The sequence below is a fragment of the Bactrocera dorsalis genome, chromosome 3 (assembly GCF_023373825.1).
Source record: "Bactrocera dorsalis isolate Fly_Bdor chromosome 3, ASM2337382v1, whole genome shotgun sequence".
Lineage (NCBI taxonomy): Eukaryota > Metazoa > Arthropoda > Insecta > Diptera > Tephritidae > Bactrocera > Bactrocera dorsalis.
Genome location: NC_064305.1, coordinates 39,694,316 through 39,712,618, shown reverse-complemented (window position 1 = coordinate 39,712,618; position 18,303 = coordinate 39,694,316). Strand labels below are relative to the sequence as shown.

At 40.2% G+C, this 18,303-nt stretch overlaps 1 protein-coding gene and 1 long non-coding RNA gene across 3 annotated transcripts; both read left to right on the top strand.

Annotated features, from left to right (window-relative positions):
* Positions 1-5,025: 5,025 nt before the first annotated feature.
* LOC125777404 (uncharacterized) lies at positions 5,026-17,926 on the top strand. 2 transcript variants are annotated; one of them, XR_007422284.1, is made up of 3 exons: positions 5,026-6,089; positions 14,451-14,806; positions 14,886-17,926. It is a non-coding gene; the product is annotated as an uncharacterized LOC125777404 (long non-coding RNA). The 2 variants fall into 2 exon arrangements; XR_007422283.1 differs by having other exon boundaries at positions 14,448-14,806.
* On the top strand, positions 7,106-7,716 carry LOC125777395 (chromatin accessibility complex 16kD protein). Its single transcript, XM_049452159.1, has 2 exons — positions 7,106-7,310; positions 7,368-7,716. Exons 1-2 carry the CDS (start codon positions 7,206-7,208, stop codon positions 7,590-7,592), a joined length of 330 nt encoding a protein of 109 aa, XP_049308116.1. The 5' UTR covers positions 7,106-7,205; the 3' UTR covers positions 7,593-7,716.
* Positions 17,927-18,303: the final 377 nt, after the last annotated feature.

The following is an 18,303-nucleotide window of genomic DNA, read 5'->3' as shown; positions in this document are numbered from 1 at the left end:
GACTAGCATCTAGGTGCTTGGTGCGGTTGTCTGTTAACTCAATGTATGCTGGCTTCAGCATGTCGATTGAGACTGTTTTGTCTGCCCCATTGATCCTGATGATGTAGGTTTTGTCGTTTACACGCTGGATGACTTCATGGGGGCCAGTGTATGGTTGTTTCAGAGGCTTCTTGATGGAGTCTACTCTCTTGAAGACGTGGGTGCACGTGTCAAGGTTTTTGAGTAGGAACAGCTTCTGTTTGGTGTGATGAGCTGTTGGTGTTGACCTGATTGCTTGGATGATTTGCCTGTACTTCCCTACGAATGTTTGTGGATCACCTGGTGTGCCTGCTGTGGCAAAGAAGTCACCGGGTATACGCAGTGTAGTCCCGAAAAGCATTTCAGCAGGAGATGCTTTCAGATCTGGTTTGTATGCGGTTCGGAGTCCTAGTAGAACTGACGGTAGCATGTCCGGCCAAGATGTCTCATTGTTGCACATGAGAGCCGCCTTGAGTGAGCGGCGCCATCGTTCCACCAGACCATTCGATTGAGGATGATACGGTGTCGCTCTGATGCATTGAATGCCCAGCATTCGTGAGAGTGAGGTGAACAGTGCTGATTCGAATTGTAGACCTTGATCAGTGGTGATTGTTAATGGTGAACCGAATTGACAAATCCACTGAGTGTAAAAGGCGTGTGCAACTGTCATATTGTTGAGTGGTATGGCGTGTGGCCATCTGCTGAAGCGGTAAATGATCGTCAGACAGTAGCGAAGGTCTTTGACTCTGGGCAGCTCTATGAGATCCAGGTGGACGTGCTCGAAGCGATTGTCTGGTACGTCAATGTGGTTTGGTGTGGTGCGATTGTGACGATGGACCTTGGAACGTTGACATGGTATGCAGAGTCTGGACCAGAGGAGTGCGTCTTTTCTAATTCCTGGCCAGACGAATCTTCCGGTGAGTTCCTTGACTGTGGCCCTGCCACTAGGATGAGAAAGACCATGGATGATGTCAAAGGCCTGTCGTCTGAGTGGCTGTGGAAGATAAGGTCACACAGTACTATTGATCACATCACATAGTATATCATGACCTTCAATGTTCAGCAGGTGCAGCTTGAGAGATGTGCTGGATAGGACATCATTAAGCTGGTCATCTTGGAGTTGTGCCAGCGCAATGGTCTCAGCATCAAGTTTGGTTGGCATGGTTATGGCATTTATTCTCGAAAGCGCATCAGCTACGACGTTTTCTGTGCCCTTGGTATGGAAAATCTGAGTTGAGAACTGTGAGATGTAGTCCAATTGACGTAGTTGGCGAGGTGATGCCTTGTCAGCACGTTGAGAAAATGCGTAGATGATTGGCTTGTGGTCGGTGAAGATGCTGAAGTTTCTTCCCTCGAGAATGTGCTTGAAAAACTTGATGGCGGCAAAGATGGCTAGAAGTTCACGATCGTACGTGGAGTATCTGGTCTCTGCTGGTCTGAGCTTGCGGGAGAAAAAGGCCAGTGGTTGCCATGAGTCCTTGTGTCGCTGTTCAAGGACGCCCCCAATGGCTGTATCCGAGGCGTCAGATCTCAATGAGAGGATGGCGTTTGGTGCGAGGAAAGCCAGGCGCGTGGCTTGGATGACACTTTTCTTGCAGTTTTGCCAGGCTTGATCTGCAGAAGGTGTCCACTGGATTTTAGTGTTGTCCTTCTTCTTGGCATATTTGAGAAAGTCCGTCAGTGGTGATTGTATCTGGGCCGCTTGAGTGATCTCTCGCCGGTAGTAGTTGACGATCCCCAGAAAGCGACGTAGATCGCTGACGGTTTCTGGCTTTGTGTAATCGGCGATTGCTTGCGGGTAGAGTGTAGCCGTCTTTGTTGATAGTGTACCCCAGGTAGATGACTTCAGACTTGCCAAACTGGCACTTCTTTGGATTGATGGTGAGATGATGTGCACGCAGGACTTCAAAGATGGTGGTGAGATGTCGTAAGTGCTGTTCGTGGGACTGAGAATAGACAATCAGATCGTCTATGAAGCAGCCCACGAAGTCCAAATCTCTGAGGATGTTGTCCATATGTCTTTGAAAAATCTGCGTGGCATTGCGTAGTCCGGGTGGAATACCCAGAAATTCGAAAAGTCAAAAATGAGTGGTGTCAGCTGTTTTGGCAATGTCTGACTTGGCCATGGGTATCTGGTGGTAAGCCCTGACTAAGTCGATGGTGGAGAAAACGGTGGATCCGTGGAGACGCTGGAGAATGTCATACCCATGAGGGACTGGATATCGATCTGGAACTGTATTGGCGTTTAGTTTTCGATAGTCACCTGTGGTGCGCCATCCACCAGTCTTCTTGGGCACCATATGGATAGGGCTGGCCCATGGGCTGCTCGATGGACGGATCACGCCATGATGTAGCAGGAGGTCAAAGTCATCTTTAGCTATTTGTAGTTTCTCGCCGGTGAGACGTCGTGGGCGCTCAAATACTGGTGGCCCAGTTGTCTCAATGTGATGAGCGACTTGACTGTCAGTGGCTGTGACAGGATAAGTGCTGGGATGAGAAAGAATTGGTTGAGTAATTGCAGGTATTGGGCGTCATGTGCACCAGGACAGATTGAGAGGTCGATTGTTGAAATGCTGTGTACCGTGGCCTCAGATAGTGTGCCCTGAGTTGTGCACGACGATCTTGTGTCGATGAGACATCGTCTTTTGAGATCTAGAAGCAATGCAAAGTGGACCAAGGGTGATGACTTTTCGACCGTAGGTTCGGATAACGGTCCCGTTGGCTGCGAAGAGAGTCAGATCATCTTCTTTGAGCGTGTGAGTGATGGCGGACTTGGGCATGAGAGAGATCACTGATCCAGAATCGACAAAAAATCGCATGTTTGTTGTGCGATCATGAATGTGAAGGCGATGCTCTCTGGTTGGTGGTGTGTTAGCCTCTATGCTGTCGCCGGCCGCCTGGATGGTCGACAGCGAGGTTAGTTTTCCGTCGATGAGTTGAAGGTGCAAGGACGCTCGCACTTTTTGGCTCTGGACCCATAGAGACGGTGATAATAGCAGAACTTCTTCTTGTCTGAGGCTCGCTCTTCCTTCGATGATGACTGCCGACCAGATGCAGGTTGGGGTCGGTTTCGAGTAATTCCCTGGTCCTTGATGCAGGTCACCAGCTCGGCTATGGCAAGTTTAAGGCCGGACACGTCCTTTGCCATGCTGGTGAGCAGAGAATTTTCGAATTTGCCGCCCTTGTGTACTGCCTGGGCAGGCTGGTGATGTGTAGCCATAACGGAATGGCCAGCCTGGTTTTCCATTAGCTCGTCTACAACTTAAGCAAGCTCATCTAGAGGGGCATCTCTGAGTAGTTTGAGACAGGCTGGTAGATGGTGGTAACAATGCCAACCATTTAATACGCAGTAAGTCCTCTGAGGCCCTGTTGCCCATGAGAATTCTGAGCTGGTGCAGGAGCTGGTTATGTTTTTTTATCATCGAGTTGAACCTCCGTAAGCGCTCGGTGAAGCTGGCGGTCGCTGGATTTTGAAAACCGCTTCAATATCTCGTCCTTCAGTTTCGCGTACTTGTTGGTCTCTGGTGGATTCTGCAGGAAGTCCGCTAGCTGCAACATTGAATCAGTTTCCAAGGCACTAACGATGTGATTGTAACGTGATGCGTCATTTGTGATACGAGCCACCTATAGCGCTGCTTCAACCTGAACAAACCACAAACGAGGTTGGATGGACCAGAACTGCGGGAGTTTGCAACTGGACACAGCTACGATTGATGCAGTGTTCTGGGCTTCACCGGCGGCGTCACCGATGGTCAGCGTTAGGTCGTCTGTGGTCATGTGCGAGGAGATTGGTGTCAAGCCGTTTGGATTACCAGTGGACGTGTTTGGCGAGTTAAAATTCACTGATTTGTTCGGCGTATGCTCTAATGGCATGTCAGTGAATCGATTGAGAGCACGTGGTCACTGGTTTGCACAAATTTTTAGAAACTGATGAACGAGAAATTACGACCACCGTGAGTTGCAATAACTATTAACGTTTGCACTCATTTGTACTTAAACGCGTGAGAAGACAAAGTTTAATCCAATTTGATCACGTCGGGGTCACCAATTATGGTGGAGATACTTATTAGCCACCTCGCTAAATTTATTGGATAAATCAGAATAAACGTGTAGCCCTATTGGCGTCTGTACAAAGAGTGACCGTTTCTTAAACTGTAACTTAAGAATTAAGGAATGCAGTTGAAACTGTGAATTTCCACGAATATACGGAAAATGAAATAGTAGAATAACTGACAGAGAATGAGATGATAGAATAACTGACAGAGAATGAGATAATAGAACAGCTGACAAACAGTGCTGCCAGGTGTGATACATCCCGTCTGTGTGTGTGCCCACAAATATGTAGAAACAATAGGGGTATTCTCTTGCTCTTGCAAGACTGCAGATTGCAAAAATACTACACCGAAATATACAAGGGCACGAGAGCACCCATTGCAGAATCTAGTGATATATGAGCGACTGATTCAGTCAATTTATTGTAAATGACTATTGTGCATGGCTATTGTGAATTGGCGCACCTTCTGCATACATTTTTAACAACAAAAACTGTAACAAAACTTTATAATTTAAATAGAAATTATAAAATCTAATTAAAATTTACTTTTCTCAACAATTTAACGACGTAATATGTCTTTATGTAAAATGGTAACTACAACAGGGTTGCAATTTTATTTTTACGTGACATTGCACGCTAATATACATGGGTTTTGGTCTGACATATTTTACAGCCCTTGCAAATATTTTTCTGCGTGTGTTTGTTGTTGTGCCGTTGTAAATCTGCAATTCTTGCACCGTGCACCGGGTTTTGCAAGAGCAAGAGAATACCCCTAATGTAATGAAGTATAAGTGCATAAAAAGTGCATAATATGGTAAAGGTTCAGGAGAGCGGCTTTTCCGAAAACGTGCACCAATTTTCACGAGAAATGTCTGAAATGTCGTATTTCCCGAAATCAAAAATTCACTTTTGCACTTTACACGTCTTTGGATGTTAAAATTATACTTTCTATAATTTATATACACGCAATTATTGATGTTGTTTAGTTAATCAATAAGAGAAATTGGTTTTTATGTAATTTTTATAAAAATATGAAAAACTTGGCAATCAATTCACTTTAACGAAAATGGCAAGGTTATGTTCGAAATTATGCACAGCTGTTGTAAATTCGAATGGCCACCAAGAATGATAGAATACAACATTACGACAACCGCCATTATGAAACGTCATAGTTGCGTGTTGAGAAGAACAAGAGTGAAAAACTATCAAATGGCTTGCAAATTGTAAACAGAAAAGTGAACACTTTTGTAAATTCGCAAAATATTATTAATTCTTTCGATTTTAATGAAAAGTTTTAGTGAAGCGATTGAATATTGTTGAGTGAAAAGATTTGAATCATTTCTAAAGAAATATATCGGCCTATTGATAATAAAATTGTCTATTAAGTTGTGATTCAAATGGAGAAGACGTTTCTTGTGTTGTATATAAATATATACATATATTATAAGTTCAGATGTATCAGATGTATGAAATTATGATAAAAGAATTGTGAAATTAATTAATTAAAAAGGATTTAGTATTAAATATATCATTTCTTTTGCAAAATAACACCCATTTTTTTGGCAACTTTTAAATCGGCCGAAAAACAGAAAAAACTCGTTTTCGATCCTTTAATTGCATAATAATTATTACAACAAGCCACTGCACATTTCATTTTAAAAAATTAATATATTTATGCTTAGAAATTTAAATAAATACAACAGTACACTTTCACTGGTTTTCTTCATTTGAACAATTTCCACACATGCTACTCTATTTATTGTGGATGTGCCTAAAACTACTTACATATATCTTTTCTCGCAACAATATTCTAAACATTCCACTGAAATTTTTCCTGCAAAGACGAATGAATTAATATTATTTTGGGAATTTCCAAAAGTGTTTACTTTTCTGTTTACAATTTGTATGCATTTCTATACTTGTTCTTCTCAACGCAAAAGTGTGACGTCACGAAATTGTTGCACAATGTATTTGTTTTTGTAAGAATTGTCAAGAGCTAAACCGAAAAAAACTAACGGTAAACTAGTGTCGTAATCTTGTATTCTATCATTCTTGATGGCCACTATTGATTCATGATCGTTTTCGAATTATCGATACTCTCAATATACGAGACTGATCGAGAATTGGTAAAAATGAGAAATACATAATAGGAAAATTTATAATTCATTATTATTGCAGAAAGAAGAAGAATTTCGAGCGCTCGAAAAAAAAATATCCCTGGTCGGTCCAAAACCTCAGTGTTCCTAAATCTTCTGTGTCCAAATTCTTCTTCGTTCTGCGATAATAATGAATTATAAATTTTTCTATTATGTATTTCTCATTTTTACCAATTCTCGATCAGTCTCGTATATTGAGAATATCGATATTTTAAATTATTATTATTCTTTCAATTATTATTATTTTTATATTATGTATTTCTCATTTTTACCAATTTTCTTTCAGACTCGAATATTGAGAATATCGATATTTTAATTTCTTTTTATTTTTCCAATTAATAATATTTTCCTATTATATAGCATATCTCATTTTTATTAATTCTTGTTTAGTCTCGAATATCGAGAGTATCGATATTTCGAACCCGATCACTGTTTGTATCACTAGTTCTTAATTGAATTTCGAATAGTGATGCCATTTAAAGCGTAGATATTGTGCAAAATCGTAATATTGTTTATTGTTTTTATTGAAAAAAAAACATAAAATTAGATAACGCGCCATACATATTCGTGAATCAGAATTAAAAACGAATTTTTTAAGACATTTCCCGTGTAAATTGGTGTACGTTTTCGGAAAAGACGATCTCCTGAACCTTTACCAATAATATAAAATAAATAATTACTAGAAATCGAGAAATTGCAAAATAAAATTTGCTGCGGCGGAGCATCAGCCCTATTCAACCATATCACTTTTAACCCTGAAATCGTCGGATGGTATACTAAAGTTTCCCCTATTTTTGTTAGCGTTGTTGAGAACTTAACCCGCTATTTAACCGATAGGTGGCTTACAGACTTTAATATTTTAAGGAATAATTTGCAGAGTCCGGCTACGTCAGTTGGTTGACAAATGTAGTGTCAAACAATTATTATTATTTGTGAATATATTATTGGCGGTAAAGGTTGTACGTAAAGTAATAAACATGGATACCGAACTCCCATTAAGCCGCATTAGGACAATTATGAAGAGTTCCTTGAATACTGGGCAAATAACAAATGAAGTACTTTTTCTTATGACCAAATCTACAGTAAGTTACCGTATATACTTTTTATGTTATTAGTGTTTAATCGTCTTTGATATATAGGAAATGTTCATACAAAAACTAACAGAGGAAGCTTATGGTAGAGTGAAGGATGATAACACACTTAAATATAAACATTTATCGCAATATGTGCAAAAAGAGAAGAATTTAGAATTCTTGTTGCAAATTGTTCCTGCCAAAATTAAAGTTAAAGATTTCAAAAATATACTGGAAATAGGAGATGGAAACTCATCATCAGAGAGTGAGGATGAAAGACAGATCAAGTAATTTCGCAGAAGCTGAATAAGGATAAAAATATTTTTAATATTTAATTTATAAATGTAGAGACAGTGTAGTTTTATAACTAATATACCGGAAGATATGTAATTATACTTTTATACACGGAATATCATTCAATTGCTTTCTTAATTCAATGCCTCTAGATAATATTAGTGGTTGTCGTAGTCGATGCTTTATGTGATAGGTGTGAATTTTGATTTTATATTGTTCCAGCTAGTCGTTTACTATCAGTTCCGGTTACAATTGTTTTTCCTAACGTAAAAAAACATCCATAATGACGACTGTGACTTACTGTGTTATTATGTCAGAACTTAAAGTTATAGATATTCTGTAATTCGGATAACAGGAGATAAACTCAGTACACACACACAGTATTGACCAAACAAATTCCTGTACAAATGTAATGTTAAAACAATCTGACTTGAACCATATTGCTATCTTTACAAAAGTCAAGAGATAGAGGATGTTCCAGCAAGCAAATTGCCCCGGGTCGTAATGGCTAATGTGATTGAATTTTTTAGCTGGCCGCATTTGTAATAAGTCACTGAATGACTAGGTCCTTTGACTTCGTAGACTTAAAATAATGCTGATTAATTTCGTCGGATTTTGTAACTGTGTAATAAAATGAATAATTCATAAATTACTCCCTGCCAATGGAAGATACTACCGATTAAATCATATACATACTTACATGCCGTTCAACCTTGTATGTCAATACAGAAGTTTGTTACTTCAGCGAAGTAATGTTTTGTATACATATTTGCCCTTCAAAATATCTTAAATTGGTTGTGACGGTTCCTGTGTATAAGGCCGAGCTACTTTAAGAACTGAAAGTCATACTTTGATTATTTGTTCTTTTTTTGCATCTAGGACAGGTTATAGGTCTTAACTCGATTTTGATCGTAATTGAACACTGACTGGAACCTATTAGCTCCTCAAGCCGTTTCAAACGTTACTTAGAAAAGACAATGTTACAACAAATTAAAAAAAACACAATAAAGGAATTGTGGGAATCGCCTTAACTTAAGTAATAATCAATCTCTAGAGGTCCTATCAGTCCGAAATATTTTTCTCGTTGCTTGGAAAAAAATCGGAAAGACTCAGCCACAAAATTAAAAGAAAGCCAAAACACTTATTTTTCATAAATACTTATTTTCATAACGAATTTCATACATGTATGTAGGATTTTATTTAAAATGCCGTATTTAAAATGCCGTATTTAAAATGCAGTTACAATTCAATAATATTTATTTAACAAAATTAAACTTAGCTTACGTGGTCCGTGGCTGCCGGTGGTCTCGCGTGGTCTATTCGTTTGTCTGTCCTTAAATCGTCTTCGTACCTACTGTTCCGTTGTCATTCCAGTCCGTTCGCTGCTGTCACATCTGTTCCTACACAGTGTTGCATTTCTGTCCGTCTACACAGTCCTACATTCGGCTATCCTGACTGTTCATTCGGCCCCGAATGATGGGTTCCACTTCTTCATAAATTCCGCAATTGTTATTGTGCGTCTTAGTCCTTCATGATCACCGACCTTCTCGACTTCATATCTTTCGTGTGCCATCTTCTTAACAATTCTATATGGCCCGAAGAATTTTGCTTTAAGTCTCAATCCTGCTCCGTACTGCGTTCGCTTGATGGCTACTAGCTCGTTTTTACTATAGTCGACCTCTACTCTTCGCCTTTTGTTGAATGTTCTCCTATTTTGCTGCTGAATCCTAGCAATATTGTGTCGTGTCCCCTGACGAATTACCTCGCGTTCTGCGTCGAGCTCTTCGATGGCTGATTCCTCCAGCAGTTCGAGTAAAGGTGGTACTCCTTTCAATCGCATCTCAAGTCCAGTCATAATCCTAAAAGGTGATTGTCTAGTGCTTCTTGGCGGCGTGCTGTTGATTATTTGCTGCACACGATCCACGTGCTTGTACCAGTTTCCCGAACTCTCGTTTCCCAACTTAGCTATCATCGGAATAATAATCTGGTGCATACGCTCTACTTGCCCGTTTGCTCGTGGCACTCCCGTGGCTATCAATAAATGCTGGACTTCCTCATCCTCGCAGTACTGTTTAAACAAATTCGACGTAAAGGCCGCGCCTCTGTCTGTTATGACACGTCTTGGATTTCCGAAAACGGCTGCTCTTTTCTTTAAGCATTCGACGACCGCATCAGCTCCTGTGTTCTTAGTTGGATATAGCCAAACGAACTTGGAGAATGCGTCCACCATCACAAGGATGTAGTTATATGCCTTCTTTGTCGACTCCAGCGGCCCAACGTGATCGAGATGCAGTGTTTCCAAAGGCTTGTCCTCTTTACTAATGGGATTTAGGAAACCTTCTTTCTTTCCTGACTTCGTATCGTTGACGATACACTCTACGCAACTTCTTACAACCTTCGTTGCCTTCCTATTTAAATTTGGTATATAAAATGATTTCTCTACTGCTTCTTCCGTTTTCTTGATGGAAAAGTGTCCTTGCCTATGTGCCATGTTGATGATTTCGTTTTCCATAACTGATGGAACTACCAGGAGTTCTCTTGTTGAATCCTTATACAGTACTCCATGTTTGATATAAAAGTCTTCGTAGTCGCTTTTCTCCAGAACTTTCAACACAGCTCGTACCCAATCGTCTTCTTCCTGTGCTTGCTTCAGCCAGTGGATTAGGGAATCTTCTATAATGAGACAAGATACCCTACTCAACGCATCTACATGTCGCATTTTTGAACCGTTTCTATGTTCTATCTCGTAGCAAAAGTCTTGTAGGAACATTGCCCAACGAGATACTCTTAATGGCACATCTCGTTTCCGCATCGTCATTCCGAATGCATTACAATCGGTTACTATCTTAAAACTTATCCCCAACAAATATACTCTCCATTTCTTGAGTGCTTCTATAATCGCTAGTACCTCGAGTTCGTACGAATGGTACTTTTCCTCTGCTGGTTTTGTCTTCCGACTCATGTATTGAACTGGATGGAACGCTTGATCGTCGAAATCCTTCTGTAGTAGCACTGCTCCGTACCCGGACATACATGCGTCTGTATGTACCTCAGTCACTGCTTTCGGATTGTATAACATTAGGACTGGTGCGCTGATCAATGCTGACTTCAACTTCTGGAATGCCTCCAACTGCTTGTCGCGCAACTCTTTCCTGAGTAGATCCGACAGCGGTTTGGCTATTACAGCATATCCATCGACAAATCTTCTAAAGTATGATGTCAATCCCAGGAATCTCTGCAAAGCCTTCTGGTCACGTGGCAATGGGAAATTCCTAATCGCTTTCGTTTTTGCATCGGATGGTTTTATTGAACCGTCTTCTATAACATAACCTAGAAAATCTATTTTACTTATAAGAAACTGACATTTGTCCCATTTAATCCGCAACCCATATTCTTCAGCTCTTCGTAGAACTCGCTCTAAACTGTGTACGCCTTCAATGTAATCCTTGGAGGGAATAACTAAATCGTCCATGTAAGCCACCACAATATCGTCTTGTATAAGATCTCTAAACACTGCTGAAATAAATCTTGAAAAAACTGCCGGTGAATTCGATATACCAAAAGGCACGTATTGGAATTCATATTGCCCGTTGTATGTAACGAATGCGGTATACTTCCTTGAGGAAGGCTCCACTGGGACATGGAAAAATCCATTCCTAAGATTCAGTGTCGTAAAAACATTAGCACCCTGTTACTTTTCGATAACATCGTCGATATTTGGCATCAGGAAGTTATCGCGAACTATCTTTGTGTTTAATCGCCGATAATCGCAACACAAACGTTTCTTTCCATCTTTCTTCGAAACTAACACTACTGGTGATGCATAATTTGAATTACTGGGTTTAATGATCCCATCCTTCAACCACTCCTTAACTTGTTCATCCATTTCCTGTCTATCGGTGTATGACATCCGTCTGGGATTTTCATATACTGGGGTGTCATCCGAAAGTAAGATCTTCATCTCTACTGGCAAATTCGAATTGCTTGTAGGCTTATAATTCGCTACCATTCTTCTTACTATAGTTGCTTGCTCTTTGTTGAGGTGTGAAAGATCGACTTCGTCCACAGGTACCTTCTCCATTCCTGCGACCATACACAGGGTTCCAAACTCTTCGCACAGTTCAGCAATCCTGTTATCACCTTCATCAATTGGGTTGTTCCTAGCATCAGTGCCCATCTCCGCAGTCTCATGAACCAACTTCGAACTCGCTTCTGAAATCCTGAACTCTCTCGGCTCCTTAGCCACAACAGCGCCCTCGCTCTCATTGTTTGCTACTTCCAAAGCCCTTCTATCACGGATTTTCCTGCGATCCTTCCTAACGGCTTCCATATACTGCTCCTCATCTTCATGCACCCTTGTGCCCACGTTTAATTCCACATCGAACTTCTTAGGCTTTGCTGACCCAACACTACGATCTTTCCTTACTGCTCCAGTATTCACCTCCTCCTTGCTCTGTGGCTTTTCCTCCACCTTCTTCTGCCTGAACTCGGCGCCATCTTCCGTAACGAATAAATCGACTTGCCTCAGAACGTCGATGCCAATCACGAGTGCATATTTGATGTCTCGCTCTCTCACTACGTGGAATTTTACTTCCAACTTTATGTTGTCTACCTCGATGGATGTGGTAAAGCTACCTATTGTTGTAAGTTTGCCGCTACCGATACCCATCAACTGTCGCTGTTCACTACTTAAATCAACATCCAGACTAAGTATGTTTAATGTATCGTAACGTATAATACATAAGTCGCTACCTGTGTCGATTAATGCCGACGCAGATTTTCCGTTGAAACTTACGTCCTTAAAAATCAATCCACTTCGCTTCTCCGATTTTACGATTTCTCCTTCATCCGTCATATTATTGACGCTGCTTCGTTCCGATTTAGGAGTTTTCCTTCCTGCCTTACAGTTGGCTGCACGATGACCCTCTTCACCGCAATCGTAACACGATGTCTTGTTGCGTGGACAACTTCTAGCGAGATGTGATGAATCCCCGCAGACAAAACATTTCCTGCTAAATGGAACTGCTTTCTGGACATCCTTGTTTGACGACGATGCCTTCTTCTGGTTCCCATTCACGGGTTGTGACTGGCTGTAACGAATCTTCTCGTATACTTTGATATGCTCCTTCAAATCCTGTATAGTTTTCGCCTGGTATAGGTTACTTTTGTTCGATCTTGAGTCCGGTATGCCTTCGATGAAATATTCTATTAGGCTTGAGTCATCTAGCTCTATCGGTTTCCCCAACTCCATTAAAACGTATAGATATTCTCGAAGATCTTCCCCATGTCGCTTCCGACGACTGCGTAAAGTACGGTGTACTTCAATCGATGAAAGTGCTGTACCAAATTCCTGCCGCAGCGCTAGTTTTAGTGAACTCCAGCTGCTTATTCCCCTCTGGCTTCTTATAAAAATCTTTGCCGCACCCTTCAATAGTTGATTTGCGTAGATGAATTTCTGCAGCTCGTTCCAATGCACTGCCGATGCGTTTGCCTCAAAATCCTCAAGCTATTGTTCGAAACTTGGACGACCTGTTCCTTTAAACGAAGTCATTGAGTCATCAACATCTCGGAGAGTAAAGTTGTGGTATTCGACTCTAACCTCACGCACACTTCGTTGGCTTGCTACCTCTTCCACATCAGTTTCGGAACCGTCACTCACAGTCAGGCCGAAATGCTCCATCAGTCTGTCTTGTAGTGTCGCTTTCCGTCCGACAGTCGATAGCCCTAAATCGCCTAACTTTTCCTTCAGACCGTCAACAGTCAGCTCAGAAATTTCTTCGCGGTTCATGATTTACAATGTGTTACCAAAAAATCAATAATATTCCAAAAATCTTAATTTCACTAATAATATTTATACATATATCTCACGTAAAAATTTTAAAACGTATTTTCATCGATAAAGGTTTGTTGCGATATTCGCCATAAATTTCACAAAATTTTCACAAAATATTCGATATCTTATTTTACGTTAAACTGTACAATTGTATATCAAAAGGACTTATCTGTTTTTCCAACGATGAACTGTACTTTTACCGTACGCACTGTGTATACCCGCCGTTATTGCTGCTGTTACTGTTACTGTTACTGACGCTGATGCCGCTGCTGATGCTGCTGCTACTGCTACTGCTGCTACTATTACTACTGCTGGTGCTATTACTGACGCTGATGATGCTGCTGCTACTGCTGATGCTGTTGTTACTGGCGCTGATGCTGCTGCTACTGCTGGTGCTATTACTGACGCTGATGCTGCTGTTACTGCTACTGCTGCTACTATTACTACTGCTGGTGCTATTACTGACGCTGATGATGCTGCTGCTACTGCTGATGCTGTTGTTACTGGCGCTGATGCTGCTGCTACTGCTACTACTGCTGGTGCTATTATCGCCACTGCTGCTAGCGCTCCAAGTTGTACCACTCCGTTATGCGGTTTGAGTACCGCAATTTTTGCACACCACGGACCACTTTTACGAACGCGTTTCGATTATAAAAGTTTCACTTAAAATCGCACTTATCCCGTTTTCTGACACCACTTGTAGGATTTTATTTAAAATGCCGTATTTAAAATGCAGTTACAATTCAATAATATTTATTTAACAAAATTAAACTTAGCTTAAGTGGTCCGTGGCTGCCGGTGGTCTCGCGTGGTCTATTCGTTTGTCTGTCCTTAAATCGTCTTCGTACCTACTGTTCCGTTGTCATTCCAGTCCGTTCGCTGCTGTCACATCTGTTCCTACACAGTGTTGCATTTCTGTTTTAGTTTTATTGTCCGTCTACACAGTCCTACATGTATTTTCATAAATAAGACAAAATTAATATGCAATTTTTTCTATTCTACTTTTGACCTTGGCATAGAAGAATTCTCTGTTAACTGTGGCATCGAAGAATTCATCGTTAACTGTGGCATCGAAAAATTCTTCGTTAACTGTGGCATCGAATAATTCTTCGTTAACTTTGGCATCGAAGAACTCTTCGTTACGCCGTGTTAATTTTCATCGGTCGGAGTAAGCGATACAATCATGCTGCTTACCTTGCTTGCTTACTAATGTCTACCATATCCCGCTGGGTAGTTGCTTAACACGTTGGCTGCCAATGTATCACCGGTGATCGCAACAAAAAACTACCCCCAGGTGCCAATGTATCACCGGTGATACACGCCTAGGCCTCTAGAATTTAGGGGCTGGGGACTTAACGGAAGGAGTTTTAAGAAAGACGTAAGTTAATTTTAAAAGAAAAAATATTTAATTTCATAGTAAAATACAACTTAAAAAAATAATACTCAATTATAAATAGGAAACTGCAATTCATTCGTGTAAACAAAAAAAAATTATATAAATTCAATGTATTTGCTGAAAATGATTGAGGCATAAAAATGGAGACCGAGGACATTGCCGCAGTATGTGGATACAAGTTTGGCCTTCTTCCTTGCAGCTGACGAAGAGGTTGCAGTCTTCAGTTCAGAATAGCAGCCTCCGCAGCGATATCTCTTTCGCCTTCCGTCCTTTGTTACTTCCACTGATGTCGTCAAAATGTGCTTGCCTTGAGGAGGTGTTCGCGAAATTGAAGCGCTATCCCTTCCACTTAAATTTAGAATTATATTTTGACGAAAGTCAGATATTTTCATACTGGAATTACTTTCGTTATACAAAATATATGCATTTACAACCGCCGTATTTAAAAGAATATCAAAAGCAACTTTATGAAACCAGCGAATAGTTTTACGGAGAGGACTGAAGTAACTAGCCATTTGATCAGACAAATCTATTCCTATAGTGGGAAAAAATCAATAAATATTTATGTATTGAAATAAACGAATTTTTAAAGCTCTCAACAAACCTTGTTTGCATTTGTTGTACTCCATTATTACATTCGGTTTTAAAACATCTTGGCCGAGTCTATTATTTTTACCTGAAGGTACAAGTGATCCGTTGTTTACAGTGGACAAGAAACAAACTTCTCTTTTATCTCTCCAGTACCCGACTACGATTCCAGATCTTTCGAAAGTAACATTATCGCCTCTTTTCAGCGACCTAGGCAATTTAGGTAAGCCTCTCCGGTTTTTTCTTAGAGTTCCCTGTAGATGCGTTTTTCTATTTAAGAGAGCATTGCCCAATTCGATAGAAGTATAATAATTGTCGACCGTAAGTGTACGGTTCTCTCCAAAATAACCTTCCATCAGTTGAAGGCAAATATTCGTTGCAAGAGAAAGTCCCGTGGTTGTATCTGATTTTCCAGTATAGAGTTTCAAATTATATATGTATGTAACCTTTTGTATCTGCCAATTTGAACACCTTGATTCCATATTTATGTGCTTTGCCAGGAAGGTATTGCCGAAATCGTAAACGACCACGGAAAGGTATCATACTTTCATCAACAACAAGGTTTTTTCCAGCTGGTTTATTTCGTTTAAAGGTTACAATTGATTCCTGCAAGAGTTTGTCAACTTTAAAAGTTTTAAACACTGTTTTAGACAACTGAGCTTTATCTGCAAAGTGAACACATTTTATCAAGATCTGGAACCGGTTACGAGCCATAACGTGTGGGACGAATGGCTTTTTGAACAAGGTAGTTGCTTTCCAATAGTCCTCCATTGAAGGGTATTTTACCATACCCATATACATGACTATGGCAAGAAACTCCATGATCTTCTTACGATTCGTATCCTTCCACTTATTCATCCTGCTGCGAGTACTAATCCCACATATTTGATAATTAGCATTTCTATTATTAATTACTGTCATCACTCGATGTATCACTGCTGGAATCTGGGATGTACGATTCTTCATCTGGACTAAAATCTTGTCCACTATCACTGGAATCTTCTGCTGATTCCAACACCTCCCGTATTTCCTCGGAATTCATAACTTCACAACTTCACTTCACTTTCTCACTGAATACTTGAACTGTTTGCTATGAACTCTAGCTTTACACTGATTTCCATTTCGCAATGTGATCACCGGTGATACACATTGCAAAAAATTATTAACAGTTAAAAAAAAACAGCAAGTGTTCACCGGTGATCACAGCAAAAAAATATTCTCAAACGCATCGGGAGCATGACTTTTATTCATGGTAAAAAAATCCCAATGTAACTCAAAGCACAGCATGTATTTTTTTGCTTGGCAACTGGGAGTAGTTTTTTGCTGTGATCACCGGTGATACATTGGCAGCCAACGTGTTAAAAGAGAAAACAGCTATTTATTTGTGTTTGGTTTTGACAGGAAACTAAAACCACATTCAGCACGCAGTGAAGAAAATATACGTATAGTAGCCTTAGCTGAGAGTGTACACGAAGACCGGTGAAAGTCGATTCGGCGCCGTTCGCAATAACTCGGACTGACCTATGGAACGACTTGGCGCATTTTACATTGAGATCTTAAATGGAAAGCGTTTAAAATACAGCTTTTATAAGAACTGAAGCCGCTTGACCTTCCCAAGTGACATCGCTTCGTTCTATGGGTCTTTGAAAAGTTCCAAGAACATCCGACTCTTTCCAGCCAAATTTTCTTCAGCGATAAGGCCCATTCAATGGGTACGTAAACAAGCGAAATTGCTGCATTTGGGACGAAGAGCAATCTGAAGAGATTCATGAAGTGTCTTTTCATCAATGAAAAAACAACGATTTGGTGTGAATCATCAGTCCCTATTTCTTCAAAAATGATGCCGGTGAGAACGTAGCCGTCCATGGCGACCGTTATCGCGCCATGACAATCGACTATTTGATGATGCCTGAAAATGAAGCTCGTTCTCGGCGACATTTGGTTTCAACAAGACGGTGCCACTTCCTGCATATCTCATCAATCAATGTATATAGTGAGAGAACACTTCGGTGAACAGGTATATTTACGTTTTGGGCCAGTCGAGTGGTCACCAAGATCGTGTCATATCACACCGTTAGACTTTTCCCTGTGGGGGTACATAAAAAAAATCCTGCTTCGCTTCAGGCCTTGGAGGGCACAATTCCGATTTCTCTGGCGCCGTGATCTGAAGGAAAGAGGAAGTCCTCCTGATTAAAAAAATATAATAACGTACCACAAACGCTTAGCAGAGAACGTCTATCAAGAGAAGGTTCACGGCGCGGAGATCGTAAAAATATTTTTGGCTAACTCGGTCGAGATGGTCCAGTTTCACCACTGCCAGCTCGGCAGGAGAAATTTTAACATTTTCGCTCGAACAGAGCTGAGCGTGAAATAAAAATTATGCTCAAAACTATATATTGCTCTAACAGACGTATGTTCGCTCTTTTGCTTATATTTTTATACGTTTATATGCAAACATGTGTATTCGCATGAATTCTTTTTGTGCTTATTAATGAATACATGTGCAATTGAATACATTTGTTAATGTGAAAATAAAGCCTATTTTATAATTATTTTTTGAATATATGTATCAAATCATACTTATACATACATATGTATGTATGTATAAAACAAACTATCATAATATTATTAAAAAAATGAAATATATGACAATAGTGATAAATGTACATTAATCGGACATTTTATCATTCAAAACTTATATGCACATGTATCATGACCATATGTGTTTAAGTTCGCTTTCACGAATTCAAATCATATTATCACTTATCAATAATATAACATGTGCGCGCTGCTCATATGTACATACATACATAAATATGTGCGTATGACATTCCCACACAAATAATCTTTACACAACGTATGTACATACTTGCGTTCACATGTAGAAATGT

What these genes read in the sequence shown, in the direction of transcription:
- LOC125777395 (XM_049452159.1), top strand. Translation starts at nt 7,206, where the DNA reads ATGGATACCGAACTCCCATTAAGCCGCATTAGGACAATTATGAAGAGT. An exon ending in TTCTTATGACCAAATCTACA is followed by an intron (nt 7,311 to 7,367) that starts GTAAGTTACCGT and finishes TTTGATATATAG; the next exon opens with GAAATGTTCATACAAAAACT.